Below are 20165 nucleotides of genomic sequence, written 5' to 3'. Positions count from 1 at the left end.
AACATCTAATGGACCCCAACTAAAGATATTGCGAAGGTGGACGGGTAGAGTAGTATTAAGCGCTGCAAATATTATCGAGGTCAACGCGGTGTTTGAAATAGCGACAACGACACGAAGATCCAGAAGCATGGTATAATAGAAATTGGATGGTGGTCGAATGTGTTCGATCTCATCATCCTGTGAATCAGTCTGCGTTATGGGAGAAAGAAGTGGGGAGTATTTTGTGTTGATGGATTCCTTGCTGAATCCATTGCAATCGGATATCCTGTTTTGTGTAGATCAATCAATCAATCAATCAATCAACACTCTATTAACCAGTTGCAGCCTAACTAGTGGCGTAATGGCTATGCAGGCGCTCCCTCCGGCGGAAGCAAGAGTGATCCAAACACCAGACCCGCGTGTGAAACAGTAAATACATAGGAGAACGGCGTATTGCCATATAAAATCAGCCCAACCGTACCAAAACGCCCTCAAAGCCCTCATGCCCACAATATATCTCTCAATTCGCCCTCACATTGGCCTGCCGCTTCGTTCTCAATTGGTGGCGTTCGTTGTCGACTTGTGTGTTGACGTGTTGGATGTATTCTTCCACGACCTCTCGGTTGGCCGTGGGCTTGGCGTTCCTCCTACCCAAACCGGCAAGATGCGATGCTCTCTGTGGCTCGCTTGGGTCCGTCGAGGATTGGTGATGGGGCGCGGGGGACGGGAGCACGCGATATAGACCAATCAAGGAGCGAAGAAATCTACCCAGGGCCAATTCCAGAGTTTGTGGCAGCCATCACAGGACAGGTGGTGACACAGATCAGCGGTTACACAGCCTAAGGGCTTCAGGCAGGGTCGCAGCTTACACCTACATAAGTATGCATCTATCTTGATTTTAGATTGCCAATTCTGAGTGGTGTTGCTTTTGTAAATTGAGTAAAGATTAGAAATGACATTAGTTGACAGCATCGAATAATAGCAAGGTCGAAGTACAGGGTCGGTTGATTAATTCCAGTCACCCTTGCCCGTCGCAATTTGAAAGTTGATTCTAAACCTCATCCACCAGGCTGAGGACGGATTTGTTTTTGGCCTAATAATGAAATATACATTGAAAGCGATATGCAGGATACAACGACTACATCTATGCCAGGTGTATACACGGGGAGTGATCAACTTCCTGAAAGCGAACTTAAAACCTTGCCAAGGCCTTCCGTGGCCTAATTGCCACCCCCATTGTTACGCTGCCCTGCATGTCTCCTCCCAATGTAGAGATCGAAATGCAGATTCGTACCTTGTCAATATTAATCCTGCATCAAAATAGGGGAAGGGCCAGAGGAAGGAAATTTTGGCCCGTGCCCTGGTCATCCTGATAGCCCAACAAGGTTAGGCTCATGCAATAAACAACATACCGTCGCGAACTATTGACCATGTTTTCTTTTTATTCCCCGCCTAATTCAATGTAGTATGTATCCCTTACCTGGCCCTAGGCGTGATGAGCCCTATAAGAACAGAACCTTGGAGGACAACGCAAAACCCACACCTCTACCACTGTCCACTACATAGCTACAATGCAGATAAAGCAGCTTTTGATCTCGGCCGTGCTGGCACCTGCCGCTTTGGCCGCCACCAGCCCACAAACCGTCTTCTATGGATTCGAAAATCTACACAAGCGAATCCTCTCAACACATGAGTGTCTGAAGTCCTTCAATGGGGGTATGACACAGAGTTTGACCTGCGGCTATGAACTCTATAACGTCTTGATGGCCAGTGGCTCGTCGAGAAAGGATCTGGCCGATTTGGACTCGGTCCCGGCTGACCAGGTCCAGACTTACCTGAATCACTATCATGGCATTCGCTCGGCTGTTGCCGATACGTTGAGCACCGCCTTTTCAAAGGTGGGAATTATTGTTTCTACAAGTGTAACAAATACTTACGGAATACAGGTCGACAGCATAGAATCTCAGGGTTTCAAGATGTTTTCACAAGTCCTGCTCCGCAATTTTGCCAGCGAAAGGGCGATTTTCGAGACTTTGACGAAATCGAAAATTCCAGTGGCAAACCACTCGGAGATCGCCGGTCCCGTCGACAGTCTTAAAGTTGAATTTGAAAAGACCCTTACGGTCTTTAGTTGAAGCACCGTTTGAAGTCAAATGAGAGATGATACAGCTCACCAAAATCTTAATTGAGGTCACCTTGTGTCTACTGCTAGTTGTTTCTCAATCTTTCTCCAAACCGCCTTTTTCAAATGCCATGTCAGCCACCAGTTTCCATCTACGTCCTTCCCAATAATCGATCCAGTATTTAGTAGCATAGGCCATCGATAGAAAGTGTTGGGTATGATTAGTCTCGGTCTTCCCGCCGACCGGGCCTTCTTCGCTGGACCGATGATAGCAGGCGAGAAATCCACATTGAAAAACCTAGCTTGATGCCAGTTTGAGCAATGGATCAACATGTTCGATACGCCCAACATCGATGCAAGTGTAGCATCAACCTTCTCCATACCCTCTCTCTGGACAGCAATATAATCCCTGATCTGGTTTTTGGAGCGCTGGGCGAGAAGAGAATGCCGGAGCTTGAAAGCAAGATAGCCGACGGGCCGCTCTAGCACCTCGTCAGCAGGCAGGATAGTATGGGCAGTCAGCCATGCATTTCCGACATAGGCTGTATCTCGTGGGAAAAGGTCCGGGAAAGAAGGCCGGATATTGAAATTGTTCAGTAGCGTGACAGGGATTTTCCCCGATGGTAGCATGGACTGGACAATGCGCTGAGCCCACCATGCCAGGAGAACATCGCTTTCGCTGACGAAGTCTTCGCCATCTCCCGCAGATAATTCCTGTATTGCTGCCTCTCGCATCTCTGTCACAATTGATCCCGGGATACAGACTAGTCGGTGTTCATGCTTCGGGCATGGTATCATTTCCCAGATCCACCGGATAACAAGTAATAGCGGTCCCAGCCATTGCATAAGAATCAGCATCCACTGTGACCGGACGAACCACTCGAATGGGGGCTGAGCATTCAAGTCAGCCAAAGGATCTTTGAAAAAGCCGAGGAACGGTGGAACTTGATCTTCGCGACCGCGAAGAACCGCCGCCCACGCGTTGAGCAAACTAGCCCGCCCCGAGGCATCCATGAAAGTATGCAGCCATGCCAACTTCAATAGGGTGGCATTTCGAGTGACTATAAGATGGATATCTAGCTGTGGGCGATCATTGTATATCCAGTCTTCGAGTTTCTTTGGGGAATCAGGTCTGTAAAGCAAGGTGTCGAGATTCGCAGCCGAGAAAGGGAAAACAGTCGGAGAGTGCGTCCCACATGGCAGTTGGGAGGGAAGCAAGTCATCCAGTCTTCCATCATGCGTCGTGGTGTAGAAGGTGAATCCAGGGCATTTCGTATCGTATTTCTCGGGGATATGATATTCAAGCTTGCCGTACTATAGATCATTATTAGTATTTAGCATTGATGAACAGGGAATGCAAAGGATAACTTGCCTTCAGGCGTAGACGTGCACCTAGTTTCTTCCATTCTCCTATCTCCAGCAAGCGTTGGAGGGAACGACGAAGATGGTCTGAATCCAAAACATGGTCAAAATGAAGGGTAAACTCGAGGGCAATCCCTCGGTTCATCCATGTGTCATCTTTAGAGTGTAAAGGGATAATCTGTATAGCCATCCTTCTCTGTCTCAACTTGCCTGGGGTTCTAGACGGGATTTCGGACCCAAGAGGGAGTGGAGGGAGGCACTCCCAGCAAAAAGAAAAAAGCGAGCCACTTAATATTATGCAAATATGCAATAGGATTCCTACTTCGTGATACCGCCTGCAGAACCTATCACAAAGATCAAAGATGTATCTGTTTCACCTCTGAACCGAAAATGAGGTTTGATTTGTCGTCTGGTTGATCGATCACAAATAGTGCGTTGATCGATGCAGCCAGTTAATCCCTGTACTCGCCCCGTTTCGGAACCGATCGGCGGCGGAAACTCCATGTCATCAATATGTAGTATATTAAGACGACTGATTTTGTAACTCCACTTGAGCTGAATATAAGTATCAATTTTCCAACCTCTCCAAAGCCTCTTAATTCACACCCGACTTTCCGTTTTCTATTAAACAAAAATGGGCGAACTAATCGATCATACTGTCAATCATCAACTGCCACTGGTAGTTGACACTGCGGCCAGGATTGGCGTCGAAGAAACCCAAAATTGTCAAGATGACTTGGATCTCGAAGACAAACCTGTCCCTTTCCCGATCGCGATTGTTGGAATGGCCATGAGATTGCCCGGGGGCGTGAGCTGCGAAGAAGAATTCTGGGACTTTTTGATCAACAAACGTGACGGACTGTGTAAAGTTCCCGATACCCGATATAATATTGACGCTTTTTATCAAGGGTCAAGACCGGGTGCGATACGAACAAAGCACGGATACTTCCTAGAACATGATATCCGGCACTTTGACCCAGAATTCTTCGGACTTAGCAAGATCGAGGCTGCCAAGCTTGATCCCCAGCAAAGAATGCTTCTGGAGATTACCTGGGAGTGCATGGAGAATGGAGGTCAAGTAGGATGGAGAGGAAAGAACATCGGATGTTATGTGGGTGTTTTCGGGGAGGATTGGCTGGATGTGAAGATCAGAGATCCCCAAGATCATGACCGGTATCGTGTCGTTGGAGCGGGCCCCTATGCTCTCTCCAACCGGGTGTCATATGAATATGATCTTGGCGGCCCAAGCATGACTATTCAGACTGGATGTTCATCGTCCCTTGTAGGTCTGCATGAGGCCTGCCAGGCTCTCTACTCTGGAGAATGCTCTTCTGCCTTGGTAGCTGGCACCAATCTCATCTTTACACCAACAATGACCACGTCAATGTCAGATAACATGGTCATTTCAGAGAGTGGTGTATGCAGAACATTTGACGCGGCAGCAGACGGATATGGTAGAGGAGAGGCTGTGAATGCGATTTTCATCAAGCCTCTTGATAAGGCTCTTCGGGACGGTGACCCGGTGCGAGCTGTCATTCGATCGAGCGCAACCAACTGCGATGGCAAAACTTCTAGCATCACTACTCCGGGGTCTGCAGCGCAGGAAAGGTTAATTAGGAAGGCTTATAAAAAAGCTGGACTGGATGTTTCCTCAACTGGCTTGTTCGAGTGCCATGGCACAGGGACGACTGTTGGAGATTTGGCAGAGACGTCCGTGGTGGGCAAAATCTTTGGGGATAAAGGGATTCACATTGGGGCCGTATGTCTACCTTTTTCAGCCTCTAAAAGGCATAAACTGATTGAATATAGGTCAAGCCCAATGTTGGTCACTCTGAAGGTGCATCTGGAATCACAAGTGTGATTCACAGTGTGCTTGCGCTGGAAAATCGCACAATTCCGCCTAATGCTCACTTCCAAGATCCGAATCCTAACAGTACGCGATCTCCCAGCTAGTTAATATCCGCAAGAGAGTACTAACTGACAGACAGTCCCGTTTGAGCAGGCAAAGCTGAAGGTTGCCGTGAAGCCGACTCCTTGGCCCGCAGACCGAAGCGAAAGAATAAGCATCAATTCATTTGGAATTGGCGGGTCAAATGCTCACGTAAATTATTCTCTCTCCCACCTTTAGTACGACTGCTAATATTGCCAGGTTATTCTTGATTCTGCTTCTACCCTGCAGATTGGCACGCCTATGAATGTAGATGGCCCACAGCTTCTAGTGGTCTCTGCGAAATCAAAGTACTCGTTGAACAGGCAGATCGACCGTCTACAAGCCTACTTGGAATCGACAAAGTCACCTTTGAGCGACATCGCGTATACCTTGGGATTGAGACGAGAACATTTGACTCATCGTGCCTTTGCGGTCACTCAAAGCGACGGTAAGATTTCGCCTTTTGAAAGGTCGGTCTCCGTGAGAGCACCAACCGTCTTCGTATTTACGGGTCAAGGTGCCCAATGGCCTGGAATGGGGAGACAACTGATCGAAAAGGCTCAGGGCTTCCGAGAAGATATTCAGATGATGGATCGTGTCCTACAAGGGCTAAAAAGCAAGCCTTTGTGGTCGCTTGAAGGTAAGCTTACAACAACATCCCCCTTCCCCCTGCCCCCTCCCCCCTCCCCTCACTAAAAGACCAAAACTAATAGGTGTGTCACAGATGAGCTTCTGAAGTGCGACGATCAGAGTAGAGTAGCGGAAGCAGAGTTTGCACAGCCCCTCTGCACTGCCGTTCAGATCGGTCTCGTTAACCTCCTTCGGGCTTGGGGCACTACACCTGACGCAGTAGTAGGGCATTCCAGTGGAGAGATTGCAGCTGGTTATGCATCAGGTGCATTGTCCGCTGAGATGGCGATTCTCATTGCCTATTTCCGTGGTCAGGCAATGAAGGATCAATCCAGCCGTCCTGGTGGCATGGCAGCCGTTGGCCTTGGCCCCGAACAGGTTGAACCTTTCCTGAAACCGGGCGTCGTCGTCGGCTGTTATAATAGCCCAGAAAGTGTCACTCTATCAGGGGATAGTGAAATCCTCACGGAGGTTTTGGATAATATTCATGGTGACAGCCAGGATACTTTTTGCCGAAAGCTTGCGGTCAATGTAGCGTATCACTCGCACCACATGGCTGATGCAGGTGAAGTCTATGAGAAGATGGTCGCTCCTAACTTCTACCACCAACCCTCTATGATCCCAATGTACTCCACTGTTACCGGGACAATCGTGACAGATCCCTCTATCCTGAGCCCTAGCTATTGGCGCAGAAACCTACAGTCCCCTGTTCTTTTTCACACCGCAATCGAAAGAATTCTCAAGGACGACACCCTGTCAAAGCTTTTCCTAGAGGTCGGACCCCATTCAGCTCTTTCCGGCCCTATAAGGCAGTCAATAAAACTGGCGAATACAGGAGAGCACCGATACATTCCGACAATCATCAGAGACAAGGAGTCCTGGAGAAGCCTTCTGGCTGCAGCTGGTAATCTTCACACGCATGGCGCCTCAATTGATCTCCGGCACATTATTCCCCGAGGCAAAGTCGTGACAAAACTCCCCCCATACTGTTGGCAGCATACCGAGAAATATTGGGACGAGCCTCGAATTGTTCATGACTGGAGACATCGTCAATATCCTCACCACGAGTTGCTTGGCTCCCAGATACTTGAGTCAAACCATTTGGAACCATGTTGGCGAAACATTCTAAAGTTAGAAAATGTCCTTTGGTTGTTGGATCACAAGCTGGGCACTGATATTGTCTTTCCTGCCGCCGGTTACGTTGCTATGGCAGGTGAAGCGGTGCGGCGAGTGACTGGGTCATCAGACTACTCTCTGAGAAATGTATTCATTCGCAGTGCCTTGATTATTGAGGACTCAGTGGAGATATTGACGAGCTTGCGGCCTGAGAAGCTCACAGATCATGTTGACTCCCTGTGGTTTGACTTCACTATTTCTACGTTTCAGAACGGAAAATGGAAGAAACACATCGTGGGTCAAGTTCGGGGAGGAGCTGAACAGGAGTATGGTGTCCCCTCCAGACAGAGCTATCCTAGACAAGTTGACTCGGACAAATGGTATCATGCACTGAGCAAGCGCGGTTTGAACTATGGTGACCATTTCAGGGGACTTGAACAGATCACAGCAAGTTCAACCACGCAACAGGCTTCCGCGGTATTGCATAGCGATGAGCCGCCGCTCGACAGCTACTACGCTCTTCATCCAACCTGCATTGATGAATGCTTCCAGTTGTTAAGTGTAGCAGCGACCCAAGGGATCTCACGGCGCATGACAAAGATGTGCATACCAACTGCTATTGAATCTCTATATGTTACTGAAGGTCGTGGGCCAATGGACCTGAATGTTTCTTGTGAGACCATTGGTGGTACTCTGGAGGCAAATTCGGAGCTGTTCTCAAACAATTGTGTCTCGCTCCGTATGGAAAGGGGGTTTTTTTTTAGTATCAATGATCCGGAGTCAGATGACATCAATACGCCGCTAGCATCAAACTTACATTGGACGCCACATATCGACTATCTCCCTTTCAGAGAACAACTGCCACCCCATGAACCAGCTTTTGATGGGAAGACAATGGCCAGGCTAACGAGCACATGTGTGGCTGAAGCATATCGCCTGACAAAAAATTCTACCCCTGTTTCGGATCACCTTGAGAAATACCATGTTTGGCTTCAAGATCTATATCTGAAGATCAAGGAAAAGTCACCCGAAATTATTCCCGAGATGAGGGAAGAGGATGTTTCAGTACTTAGTGTCTGCGGCCCTTATGCTGATGCATTGAACAAGAAGGGACGCGAGTCTCATCCCTGGCTCATACCTAGCCTCGAGCTCTTGCATAGAGTCTGCTTTAATTTGCACGACGTGTTAGAGGGTCGCATTAATCCTCTCGAACTTCTCATGGAGAATGCTGGGATGAAAGAATTCTTTGACGCTATGTGTGCAATCTCACCCTGTGAAGACTTCATCGCACTACTAGGTCAATCTTACCCAGGTATTCGTATCCTCGAAATTGGTGCTGGAACAGGCGGGTTGACATCCACTGCCCTGAAGACTCTCAATCCAGAAAGTGGCCGAATTTATTCACGCTACACCTTCACGGACATATCACCCGGCTTTATTGCAGATGCACAGGAGCGATTCCACGAATACGATGCCGTCGAATACGCAACCCTTGATATCTCTCGCGATCCAGAGGAACAAGGCTATGTTCCGGAGAGCTATGATCTGATCCTGGCTGGCAATGTGCTACATGCGACAGCTCAGATATCCAGCACGCTAAAGAATGTCCGCAAACTATTAGCCCCCGGTGGTCGACTACTCATGCAGGAGCTCAGTGGAGATAATCCCATGATCAACTTCATAACTGGTATTTTACCGGGATGGTGGCTGGGAGAGAATGACGGCCGCTCGAACAGCCCCGCATTGTCTGTTGAGAGATGGCATGACGAATTGACCAAAGCCAACTTTACCGGTGTCGACGCCGTGCGATATGCTAATGACAGACCACTGAGTCTGACAACGGTGATTCTTTCCAGAACGAAAGCTGCCGATGACAATGCAATAGGGGGACAGATTGGGCTGCTTTACCTGTCACATATAACGGAATGGGGACGTGAATTAGAGAAAGCACTTACTCTTGCTGGCTATACGGTGACATGGTACACATTGCAAGAGAAAGCCCCAACTGGATGTGATCTTATTTCCCTGCTTGATCTTGAAGGGCCATTCTTTCAGTACTTGTCGGCTGATGAGTATGACTTGTTCCGAAATTACCTCTCCACGTTGGCTGAGAGTCATCTCCTTTGGATTACCAAGAGCCTTCAAATTACATGTGATGATCCTGGTTTTGCATTGGTCTTAGGAATGGCTCGCACACTTCGAAACGAACTGAGCAGCAAATTTGCGACAGTGGAAGTTGACCAATTTGACGACATTTCCATAGCCTCTGTACTCAAGGTTTTGCGCGCTTTGAAGGTTCAATCCCAGCGGCCGTGGCTTGATCCAGATTATGAATATGCCCTTCAAGATGGAAAGATTCTTCTGCCTAGGATCCAATGGTCTTCGCTAGATCAACAACTGACTGACGTGCCACACCTGTCGGCAGCAAGATCACTGGATATCGAATTCAATGGAATTTTTGATTCCTTAACGTGGGCCATTTCCATGTCGCCAGTCTCTCAGTCTGATTTGAAAGAGCATGAAGTCGAAATAGACATGAAATATGTTGGCATGAATTTCCGGGTAAGCCACGGTGTGCCCATATACTTTATACTAGCCATTTCGAAGATTCTAACCTGCACAGGACATGATGATTACCATGGGATTTTTCGGATCTACGGAGCAGCTCGGATTCGAAGGAAGTGGCATTGTTCGACGGGTGGGCACTTCTGTGGAGCATCTCCGAGTCGGTGACAAAGTCAGTTGCATCTATGATGGTCTCTTCGCGACTCGAGTCGTTGCCCCAGCATTTCTTTGTGAGCCTATTCCTGAAGGGACAAGTCTTAAAGATGCGGCGGCTTTCACAGTTGTTTTCGCAACGGCAATATATTGCCTTATTACTGTTGGAAACCTTCAGAAAGGCCAGTCCGTGCTGATTCATTCCGCGTGTGGAGGCGTTGGATTGGCTGCGATCCAGATTTGCCGAATGATCGAGGCAGAGATATGTCACCGTCGGGACGAAGGACAAATTTCGCCATCTCGTCGATGTCATAAAAATTCCAGCTCAACGAATATTTGATTCCAGAAGCACATCATTCCTGCAGGGTGTGCTTAGGGAGACGAATGGACGCGGGGTTGATCTGGTGCTAAACTCTCTAGCCGGCGAACTGCTTCATGCCTCTTGGAGATGTGTCGCCAGGTTTGGGAAAATGGTCGAAATTGGGAAACGGGACTTCTTGGGTCATGGTAAACTTGACATGAAGGCCTTCCTTGATCACCGATCATTCCACGGCGTGGATCTCAGAACGCTATCTCTTGAGTATCCGATGGTACTCCGGGGCCTGGTTGACCAATTCAGAGACTTCGTCAAGCAAGGAAAATTGACGCGCATCGAGCCGGTGACAGTTTTCGAAGCTTCTGATATTACCAAAGCCTTCCGTCACATGCAAACAGGCCAGCATATGGGGAAAATTGTCATTCGAATGCCGGAAGATCCGGAAAGTTTACCAATAACCAGGATACATCGCAACGTCCCCATATTCAGATCAGACGCCTCGTACCTTTTGGTTGGAGGACTCGGGGGACTTGGCCGAGCGATAAGTACTTGGATGGTAGAAAAAGGCGCCCGCAATCTCATCTTTCTCTCTCGGTCCGGTGCTGAATCAACTGAGACCCAAAGTTTCATTCAAGATCTGGAGTATAACGGCACGATCAGCGTGACGGTGGTCAGAGGTGATGTCTCCGTAGAAGGAGATATTCACCGGGTTATTTCTGCCGCAAAATGGCCCATTGCAGGGATTTTCCAGATGGCAATGGTGCTCAAGGATCAGATGTTCTCGAATATGACATATGAAGAATGGACAGCTTCCCTGGTGCCTAAGATGCGAGGAACATGGAATCTCCATTACAATTTCCAAAACACGCCACTCGACTTCTTTGTTCTTTTCAGTTCTGTCACGGGACTCATGGGATTTGGCAGCCAGGCCAATTACGCTGCAGCCAACACTTTCCTCGATTCATTTGTGAAGTATCGCCATTCCCAGAAGCTACCAGCAAGTGTAATTGATCTTGGTGTTATGGGAGACATTGGTTACGCAGCCGAAAACAACCCGCAATCATTGAAAGTCTTTAATTCTCTTGGTATCCAGATACTTGAAGAAAGGCATCTGCTTCAAGCTTTGGAGATCTCCATATTTTCTCAATTCTCTCATCCGTCATCACAACTAATCGTGGGACTGGGAACAAGGACCTCGAGTATGCCTGCCCTGGTCCAAGAAGGGCGTTTTAGTCGTTGGCAGAATGTTGCTGTCAGCGGGAAAGCAACGGCCGTAACTCGTTCTCACGCATTGAACTCTCTTTTGGATGAAATTCGCGACAATCCCAAACTACTGGATGAAGAGACCACTCACGACAAGATTACTATCGAGCTGGGCAAGGTTGTTGCTTCTCATCTTGTCTATGCGGAAGATATGAGCAAAGAGGAAATGGCTAATATTTCAATTGATTCATTGATGGGCATCGAAATTCGCAGCTGGTTTCGCCGTAACGCGGGTATCGACATTTCTCTTGTAGAGATATCAAATGCTGGCACCGTTGGAGGCCTTGCTGACGTTGCAATAAAGATGCTACGCAAGAAGCACTTGAGTGGAGAAGAAGTTCCAAACCCCTCTATCATACCGTCGACGGCTGAACCAGATGAACTACCAATTTGCTTGAAGGATATGAAGCTAGGAATTGACTTCCAGCCTATTTCCGGGAACGTACCGGACTGGTGCTCTGAGTCCGAAGGAAGAATCTTCCTCACTGGTGCGACAGGATTTGTGGGTTCCTTTTTCTTATTGGATCTCCTTGCTCTCCCACAAGTCAAGAATGTCACTTGCCTGGTAAGAACAACAGATCCCGAGTCCGGCAAACGGCGGATTGAAAATGCTTTTGCCCGATATTCGCTACCCATGGATTCTCTGAGCAAAGTGACTGTGGTCCCAGGAAACATTGCCTATCTGAACTTGGGAATGTCGAAAGAAGACTTTGAATATTACGCACAGGTATCAAGTGCTGTCTTCCATCTTGCAGCTCACGTCAATTATACTCTTCCATACTCTGCTCATCGAGAGGGGAACATTACTGGACTCCTCAATATCTTGAAATTTGTCAATGCTGGTCGTCTTAAGGCTTTACATTACTGCTCAAGTTTCTCAGCCTGCGGTATTCCGCCATTCCTCTCTGGTGGTGGTGCAATCCCAGAGGATAAAAGGGCGGTGCTGGATCGTCGATCCTTTGAAATGCACTCTGGATACACCAGAAGTAAGCTGGTTGCAGAGAACATAGTGTGGAATGCCATTGGGAATGGTTTCCCCATATCCATTTATCGCCCGGGGTTTGTGATGGGCCACAGTGACACAGGAATTGATAAGCCAGAGGACCTATCCAGTCGCCTGATGATCAACTGTATCCAACTCGGAGCGTTCCCGACCCCCCTGCGCAACGCACCCACATTGTCCCAGTCGACTTTTTATGCGCAGCGATGCTGCATATCTCGCAGACTTCAGAGAGCCACGGTCATGCCTTCAACGTGGTTTCACCTCACGATCAAACCATCACGTTGCGTGATACGTTCAAAATTATAAGCGACTGCTGTCCCATTCCCCTACGAGAGGTCTCTTCAGCCGAGTGGCTGCAGTTGTTTCAGGAAGGTGGCAAGAAGAGCATGAAAGCGGCCACTCCAATGCTTCAAGAAAGACTGGCGGGAAGCCTGATCTTTTGGGATACCAGCAGCGGAATGTCCACGTATGAAACCACCAATCTGCGCAGGGCGCTGGCAAACTCGCCCGAGATCCTGAACGTCAAGTCCATGCCGGATCTTCTCAGGACATACTATGACCGTTGGAAGGTCGTAGCTGTAGAGGCGAATGTCAATATCTGATGTATTTGTCCCTGTAAATGGAACAGGGTAGCTTATAAACACTTGCGTTTCTTGATATGACTTATCATTGGTGGCCAATAGATCTTTTAGAGATAACCATGAGATACTACTGCTTTTTGGTAAATCCCTAAATCCTAGAATCTATCGAGGGAAGAGAAAGAGCCATGATTGAGATGGTTTAGGCCGCTCCATTATTATTTCCAAGAGCTACATGTCTAGCTAGTAAGTTACCTTCCGTGAGAGAAGTGTTACGTGAGCCCGCCTCCACGGCGATCCGAAAAAAATATTCGTTCTTCAATTTCCTGTTCCTTGGGGGATCCAGTAGAGACGGAAATACTGCTTAGTAAATCAGGGTGCGCACCAATTGGATGTCAACAAGTCTGAATTACTACAGTATAAAGCCCGTATCTGGCAATTTAACTAACTTAACACTATCTCCGTTCTCTGGGATCCACTGCTGCTTCTGTTCCGTCAAGTAGACCCCGAACTCCACGTGACCGACGACCCAAGGGAGCAAAATGTGGGGTTCCACCAAAAGCAGAAGCACCACAAACCAACGTTTAACTTGCATCTCGTCAAACGGTCCTAGTAAAAACCGTCAAATGATGAAATTTGTCCAGATGAACGTACCTGTGTTTGCTCAGCCGCTGAAGGTCAAAGGCCAAAATCACGTTTAGTTTCATCAACTGACCTGCCCCATGAACTTCCCCTTTAGACTGTTTACTTTTGCTTATCTGGGATTATTCAATTTTCCTCTTGGTGTTCAACGACCAAAAAGGGCGCTATTCGAGGTCAATTCAAATCCTGCAGGTTTTTGCCTGTGCTGTAGTTTAAAGGCTGTTGATGTAAATAGTCATGCATGTTTAGTTTTCATCATTACACTATCCGCCAGCAAATATGCTCAAGTAACGGGGTTCAAATGGTCCTTTGTCTTTCCGCGGTCAAAACTGCGGGTTACTAGGGCAGATTATGGATACAGCATCACCATTGTCGACACAGTTGCACATTTCAACTGTCACTGTTAAAATCATGGCGATTGTTTACTGCAAGTGTAGCAAGTACATCAACGGTCATCAAGAATCTATGAGTAAGGTAAGTTCGGCATTCCCGGTTATCGTTATTCATAGAGTGGTGAAACTTCATGTAGACATTCTGTAGGTTTTGGACTTCTCAAGATTTTGATGGAACCAGCCGAGGCTGACTGGTGAAAGTTGTTTCAAACATAGCCTCATTTAAGTTAGAAGTTCAGGATAATTCTTAGTAACAATATAAGATATGGTAACCTGTACGGAGTACACATGAAGAAATTTCAAAACAATGACGCCGAAAATTGTGGCAGTATTGATCGTGAGGGACCTCCGTTTTTGAAGCCGAAGCCACACCTAACCTACGTTAAGAACAGCAATTTCTTCATTTTTGAACGCACGGAAAACCTACCACAGCCAGAATTGGCGTATGGACCCATCATACTGTTATATAGACCGGCGTGTGACAGAAGCACAGTACGTGGATGAGAAGCCCTGTTCTCCATATCCTATGATTTAATGTGGTCAATTTGCCTTGGTGGTGAGTCATATAAACAGTTGTAGTATGTACAATACATAGGCAAAGTCGTAATAGAGTCTTATGCAAACACACGCATGTTCGCTATGGTCAGCCGGTCATATGCTTACAAAGTTTCGTAGCAAAGTGCGGCGTAAGATGTGAGAAGTCACGCGTCTCCGCGCAGGAAAAGAGGTTTCATAGTCAAGACAAGGCCGAAACCTAGGAGGAAGAGGCGGAGGGGACGGCCACTTCTTGGGGTGCGCGCAGCGGTGAACCTGCGAACTTGCTAGAATCGGCAGCAGTCTAAGAAGGCAGGTAAGCTCTATTGGGGTCTCACTGCAGTGTATCGTGTCGATCTCCGGCTCATTGGAATCTCACAGGCGCTCGGTCCATAGGCGATCATAAATTTGATAATCAGAAATCAAGAACTTGTATTATATCTGTGTATTTCGAGATCCACTTTGCCTGGAGGTCATTTTTGAACGAGATAGAATCCTCCTCTTTCGCATTAGCTTCCCATTCCTCTCTTTGAACAGAATTCTACAGAGCATTATTGCTTGGCAGAGGGAATTGGAGTTCACTCGCATGCAGCAGAGGCTTGTGCTCCGAGGTAAAGCTGCTCAATTTCGCACAAAGTCTGTAGAGTGCTATATTGAAACGCTTGACTTCCTCAATACCCACTCAGACAAAAGAAGGTAGATCAGTATCTTTGTACTTAGAAAGCATGCTTGAATAAAAAAACATGCCTAATTTTCGACAGTTCCCAAGAAGCGATTTGAGTGAGCCTAGATCGGGAGAGGAGATTGAAGCTCTGAGGTCAAGATTGATCAAACCGCTGGACTTCATGACAACAGAAAGAATGAGGTGTAGTAAAGTAGCCTGATAAGTGGCCACTGGCCAAAAGCAGGCGCTGGAGACCCCCTCCACTTCTGAGGCATCCCATTTCTCCTGCAGTTCACCCGTCAGTAAACTAGACACATCATAGATCGGTGATGTGGAATACCGTTTGATGTCGGATTGCAAAGTCAAGCTTATCAAATAGTTCCATTGCGGCAGACTGCGCGGATTGTTCTCCCGTTATCCACATCCCTATAGCTATCATTGACTGCAGAAGTAATGGAGGTTTTGGCGCATATCGAACGTGCCTCTATGGACGAAGGGCCAGCACGGATGAAATATTTCAAAATAACGGTCAACGCACTGTTTTCTCTTCTCCCAATAGTATAGCCGCGACTGGTCGGGATTCAAGGATGACGGGGTTGGGTTTAATGACTGTATTTGTTGCTCTGCTGCAATGCTAGCGTGGTCTTGGAAAGAACACTGAACGTTGCGACGAACACACTCCTGGCATGGCACGCCTCCTTGGCATCGAGTTTTTCCTGCATGGCAACCCGCACAAGCTTGGCGCGCGCGATTAAGAGGTTCTTTGACTTGGTGCTGCCTCTGAGCATGCCGTCGAAGGGTATCACTAGATTTAAGGTTCTAGCATTAGTGGTAATGTTGAACGAAGGTGAAGGCAAGAATGTGAACACCTTCGTCGAAATACACGACCACACCTGGAACATTCAAGAGCCTGTTGCTTAATGTGTGTCGATCTTCGGTGGCGGCTCAAATGCTCCTTGCGCTGGTATGTGGCATTGCAGCCAGGAAATTGACACCGAAACGCGTCGTGTGCAACAAGGCCTGAGGGACTCTGAAGATATTCAATTTCGCTGCCGAGCGATTCCATCGTTAAATATTTCCCAATCAACCTGCAGGAATGACTCGGAAAATGGAATGAAGAGTAAGCTTCGCTGAGCTTTGCGTGGGCGGCCGGGCTGCAAATAGACTTTTTACCCTGCATCCGGCACCCACCGGCAACCCCCCGGCATCCCACCCTTTATCCGAGGCGTTTTACATACGGAAAATCGTGCAGATTCGGTCAAGCAGCAAGCAGAGTGTCGTACACCCCAGCGGCAATCTCATCACCGTGGAGGTTAGTCAACAGTCTTTGGATCTGTACAATCATTTGTGGACGTCATTTTTTTTTCAGTAGGATGCCGGCGGCCGGCCGGCTGAAGGCCTGGTAGATTTCCCCACAGACAAACGTCTGCGAATCACCAGGACTCACGCACTTCTAGATCCCTTATTAATCACCACTTTGATATTATTAATATAATGCCCGAGGTAAATAAGGGTATAAGTATCATGCAAAGCCTCCGATATCTAGCCCATAGCTCAACGTGGACTATATCTTTCATACCTCAAACCATGACTCCTACCATCCTGATCATCGGCGCCACCGGCAACACCGGTCGAGCTGTCGCTCAGACACTGCCAGAGTTGATTCGGTCAAACAGTACTCTGAACGGGAACCGTATCATTGCTCTCACTCGCTCCTCGAGCAGCCCAGTGGCGCGCGAACTTGCCAAATTACCGGAAGTTGAAGTGATCGAGCAGAACTGGGTTGAGATCACCGCCGACTGGCTCCGTGAGAATCAAGTTGCTAGAGCCTTTATCGCATCCCACAATGAGCCCAATCAATTTGCCGAGGAGTCGACCTTCTATGTGAATGCCCTCAATGCTGGTGTCAAATATGTCGTGCGGATCTCGACGACGGCTGCGAATGTGCATCCGGATTGCCCTGCGTACTACCCACGCCAGCACTGGGCTATCGAGGCTATGCTCGGCTCACCCGAGTTCAACAACTTGCAATGGACATCTCTACAGCCAAACGTCTTCTCGCCGCTTGTCATCTCCCCCGCAGCGGCATTTATCAAAAAGTACCGCGAGACTGGAGAGCAGGATACCCTTCGTTTGATGCTGTCAGAGGATGCACCGGTCGGGATCATCGACCCCGATGAGATTGGTGTTATTGCAGCTCATCTCCTGGCTCAGGATGATACATCCGTGCACAACAAGGCGAAGTACATCTTGAACGGGCCCGAGGACATAAGTGGAAAGCAGCTCGTCGACATGATTGAGAAATACACCGGCGCAACTGTCAAAGACGTTCGTTACAAAGACGTTTCGTTCATCGACAAGCTGTTCGAATATCAATATGCGCCAACCAAGCAATCGAAGAACGTAATCTATTCAATCAAACGTGCGCCTGAGACTGCGTGGGAAGGGAAGTGCTCCTCTTCTACAACCAGCAAGGAGATTCTGGAGCTTGCCGCTCCAAAAAGAACCCCTACAGATGTTTTGGATGCATTACTGAAGGAAGAAGGAAATTTTTAGTTAAAATCAAAAGATGGTTCTTGGTTGTCTAGTCTATCTGATCATACGAGCTCCCTTACACTTACGCGGCCAACAAAGTATCGTCCATATACTATGTACATTAGTGTAAGACGGCTAGTTTGGCATAACCTAATCGAGAATGTGTTGATTTCCGTGAAGAGTCGGCAGATTCATTTGTTAAGCTGCCATGCTGACCAACTACCGCCAGATCTTCTAGTCGCTTTTATCATGCCAGTTATACCATTCATAATACCGAGTGGCCTAAGGAGGAACGTTTCATGCCATACGAGTTATAAACCACCATCCATTAACTAGCGGTCTTCTCCAGCTGACCAATATAGGTACCCTGGGCCTGGAACATCACAGGTTTCTCATTAGTGCCGCTAAAGTCGTATTCGGACAATTGCTGATGGTACTCGGAATCATCTCATTCATTCCAGTAGTCCTATAGCCAAAGCTGAGTCATCTGTCACATCATCCCACGTTCCTGATTTATAGGCTTTGGTTACGGAGTGTGGAGATCCTCCGAGCCTCGCGTTGAAATTTTCATCATGAGATTCCTGGGTGCATTGAATTTATTGGCAAACAATGAAACTAAGTAACTGCAAATGCAGCTTCTAAGCATTTATTGTACTCTCACAAGATAGTGAAGCCGGGACACCTCGTGGACCAGCGAAAGCCAAGCCAGCGAACCAGCCACGCCCATTGTGGAAGATAACATCAAGCCTTAAGAAAAACTTAAATCAAGAAGAAAGTTATACAATCAAGGAAGAGTCAGCACGAGTCAGTCATAGAAGGGAAACGTAGACAGAAGTGCGGAACGAAGCCATAGAACCCTAGCAGCTAAGATGGATAGAAGTCAAGAAGCAATCAGACAACGCAGCCACGATAAACTCGAGCGAACCAAAATCCGTCTTGGCGGCAAAAATGACCAATCAGCGGCACGAATCTGGACCGACTTTGCAGTACAAACGCACTCAAACTTTGCGGGCAGCTCGCGCAGGGTAGTAACCCCTTCACTCGGTCCTCGTTTCAGGACACTAGTGACGCGCGCTGTCGCACGCTGTGGCCCTGAAACGAAAAGAAACAGGGTAAAAAGGTGAAATGCAAAGTTAACACACAATATGAAAGACAGATACGTTAGGGAAAAAAGGGGCGGCGAATCTCTACACATGTTCGAGAAGTTAATGTCACGACTAGTCTGTAATATATGCTGGATAACATCAAGAATAGTCAGATCAGAAGAACGGTCCGACGCGGCATCTAATGCGAAGTCATCGTCATCGGTATAGCTGTTTCTTCCTCAAGGTCATGGACTACACAAAGGTGATGTCTATAAAGAAGCGATAAGCTAACTCAAATAAGTCAAGGAGTCCACTCCGTCCTTACCTAAGTCATGGAATGAAGCGGGCTAGCTTATCTCGCAGACTTTGGTAGACACCGTGGGTTGCCGGCATGGCCTGAGTTTGCCAAGCTCGTATATGAATATGGCTAAAGAGGGAGGTTGCGGATTGACCCAGCGCTATCAATACTGTGTATTTGTAATTATAAATTAGTGTTAACTTTCTCCTATAAACGGACTTATACTAGGCTTTCTTTGACGAAAGGTATACTTACGCCCCGTATACTATGGTTTTCAAAGTCTTCGGTGCTATAAGATGTGACCACTGAAGATTTTTATGACAGGAACGGTATATTTTATCTACCTTTTGAAGGCTACATTGAGGTTCTTGCTGACTAAATATTCTTTAAGAGTGGCTAAATAGGAGGACCCATCCTATATTAGCTTCTAAACGCGCATCCTGAATAGGAATATATCACCCCTTACCTAGTACGAAACTTAGCTTATGAAGCATAATTCAAAGCTATATATCTAAAACTAAGGCTACTTTTGCTACGTTTAACTAAACGGCTGTTATTAAGGAGGAGGTAGCAAAATATGTGATAGTCCTTTATTTGCGATGAGTGCAGACAATGTGCTATCTACGATAGCTATTGTGAACGGACTAAGGAAGAGGGAAGGAGGGATCTATATTTATTTAAGTAGCACTAATATTCTTCTAGGATATGAAATGCAATATACACTAAATAGAGTTTATATTTTTAATAATTAGGAAGGGATTTCGGAGCTTACTTCTTTACTAGGTAAGTTTACTTGTGAAAGCTATCACAAATTATGCACGCACTAAGCTATTTATCGTATTATCGACAAAATCGTCTTGGTAGCTAGCTCTAATACGCTAAAAACTGCGATTGTTTGTCCGTTAACTGTATTCGGAGCCGGAAGGGGCCCTATCCTACGGAGAACCGAACAGATATATAATCTTACTCGGCTTATTCTTGAATCTAGTAAGGGGCTC

The 20165-nt window shown here is 47.3% G+C and overlaps 5 protein-coding genes across 5 annotated transcripts; 3 read left to right on the top strand and 2 right to left on the bottom strand.

Moving 5' to 3' along the window:
• Positions 1 to 1550: 1550 nt before the first annotated feature.
• On the top strand, positions 1551 to 2114 carry N7473_011400 (uncharacterized protein; the record flags this gene model as incomplete). Its single annotated transcript, XM_057157339.1, has 2 exons — positions 1551 to 1877; positions 1926 to 2114. 2 exons carry the CDS (start codon positions 1551 to 1553, stop codon positions 2112 to 2114), a joined length of 516 nt encoding a protein of 171 aa, XP_057003189.1.
• A 56-nt stretch (positions 2115 to 2170) lies between these two features.
• N7473_011399 (uncharacterized protein) lies at positions 2171 to 3653 on the bottom strand (the record flags this gene model as incomplete). The annotated part of the gene is made up of 2 exons (XM_057157338.1): positions 2171 to 3415; positions 3474 to 3653. The coding sequence occupies 2 exons, from the start codon at positions 3651 to 3653 to the stop codon at positions 2171 to 2173; spliced, it is 1425 nt and encodes a 474-aa protein (XP_057003188.1).
• A 444-nt stretch (positions 3654 to 4097) lies between these two features.
• Positions 4098 to 13041, top strand: N7473_011398 (type I iterative PKS; the record flags this gene model as incomplete). Its single annotated transcript, XM_057157337.1, has 8 exons — positions 4098 to 5222; positions 5273 to 5396; positions 5452 to 5564; positions 5613 to 6033; positions 6118 to 9701; positions 9763 to 9934; positions 10278 to 12495; positions 12537 to 13041. 8 exons carry the CDS (start codon positions 4098 to 4100, stop codon positions 13039 to 13041), a joined length of 8262 nt encoding a protein of 2753 aa, XP_057003187.1.
• A 1959-nt stretch (positions 13042 to 15000) lies between these two features.
• N7473_011397 (Zn(II)2Cys6 transcription factor domain-containing protein) lies at positions 15001 to 16315 on the bottom strand (the record flags this gene model as incomplete). The annotated part of the gene is given in 5 exon segments (XM_057157336.1): positions 15001 to 15112; positions 15131 to 15223; positions 15302 to 15643; positions 15728 to 16068; positions 16133 to 16315. 5 exon segments carry the CDS (start codon positions 16313 to 16315, stop codon positions 15001 to 15003), a joined length of 1071 nt encoding a protein of 356 aa, XP_057003186.1.
• Positions 16316 to 16836: 521 nt separating this feature from the next.
• On the top strand, positions 16837 to 17805 carry N7473_011396 (NmrA-like family protein; the record flags this gene model as incomplete). Its single annotated transcript, XM_057157335.1, has 1 exon — positions 16837 to 17805. One exon carries the CDS (start codon positions 16837 to 16839, stop codon positions 17803 to 17805), a length of 969 nt encoding a protein of 322 aa, XP_057003185.1.
• Between the last annotated feature and the right edge of the window lie 2360 nt (positions 17806 to 20165).

Source organism: Penicillium subrubescens (assembly GCF_028828155.1).
Source record: "Penicillium subrubescens strain IBT 31985 chromosome Unknown utg000010l_segment0_segment0, whole genome shotgun sequence".
Lineage (NCBI taxonomy): Eukaryota > Fungi > Ascomycota > Eurotiomycetes > Eurotiales > Aspergillaceae > Penicillium > Penicillium subrubescens.
The sequence above is the reverse complement of the archived record's forward strand: the minus strand, read 5'-3'. Positions and strand labels throughout refer to the sequence as shown.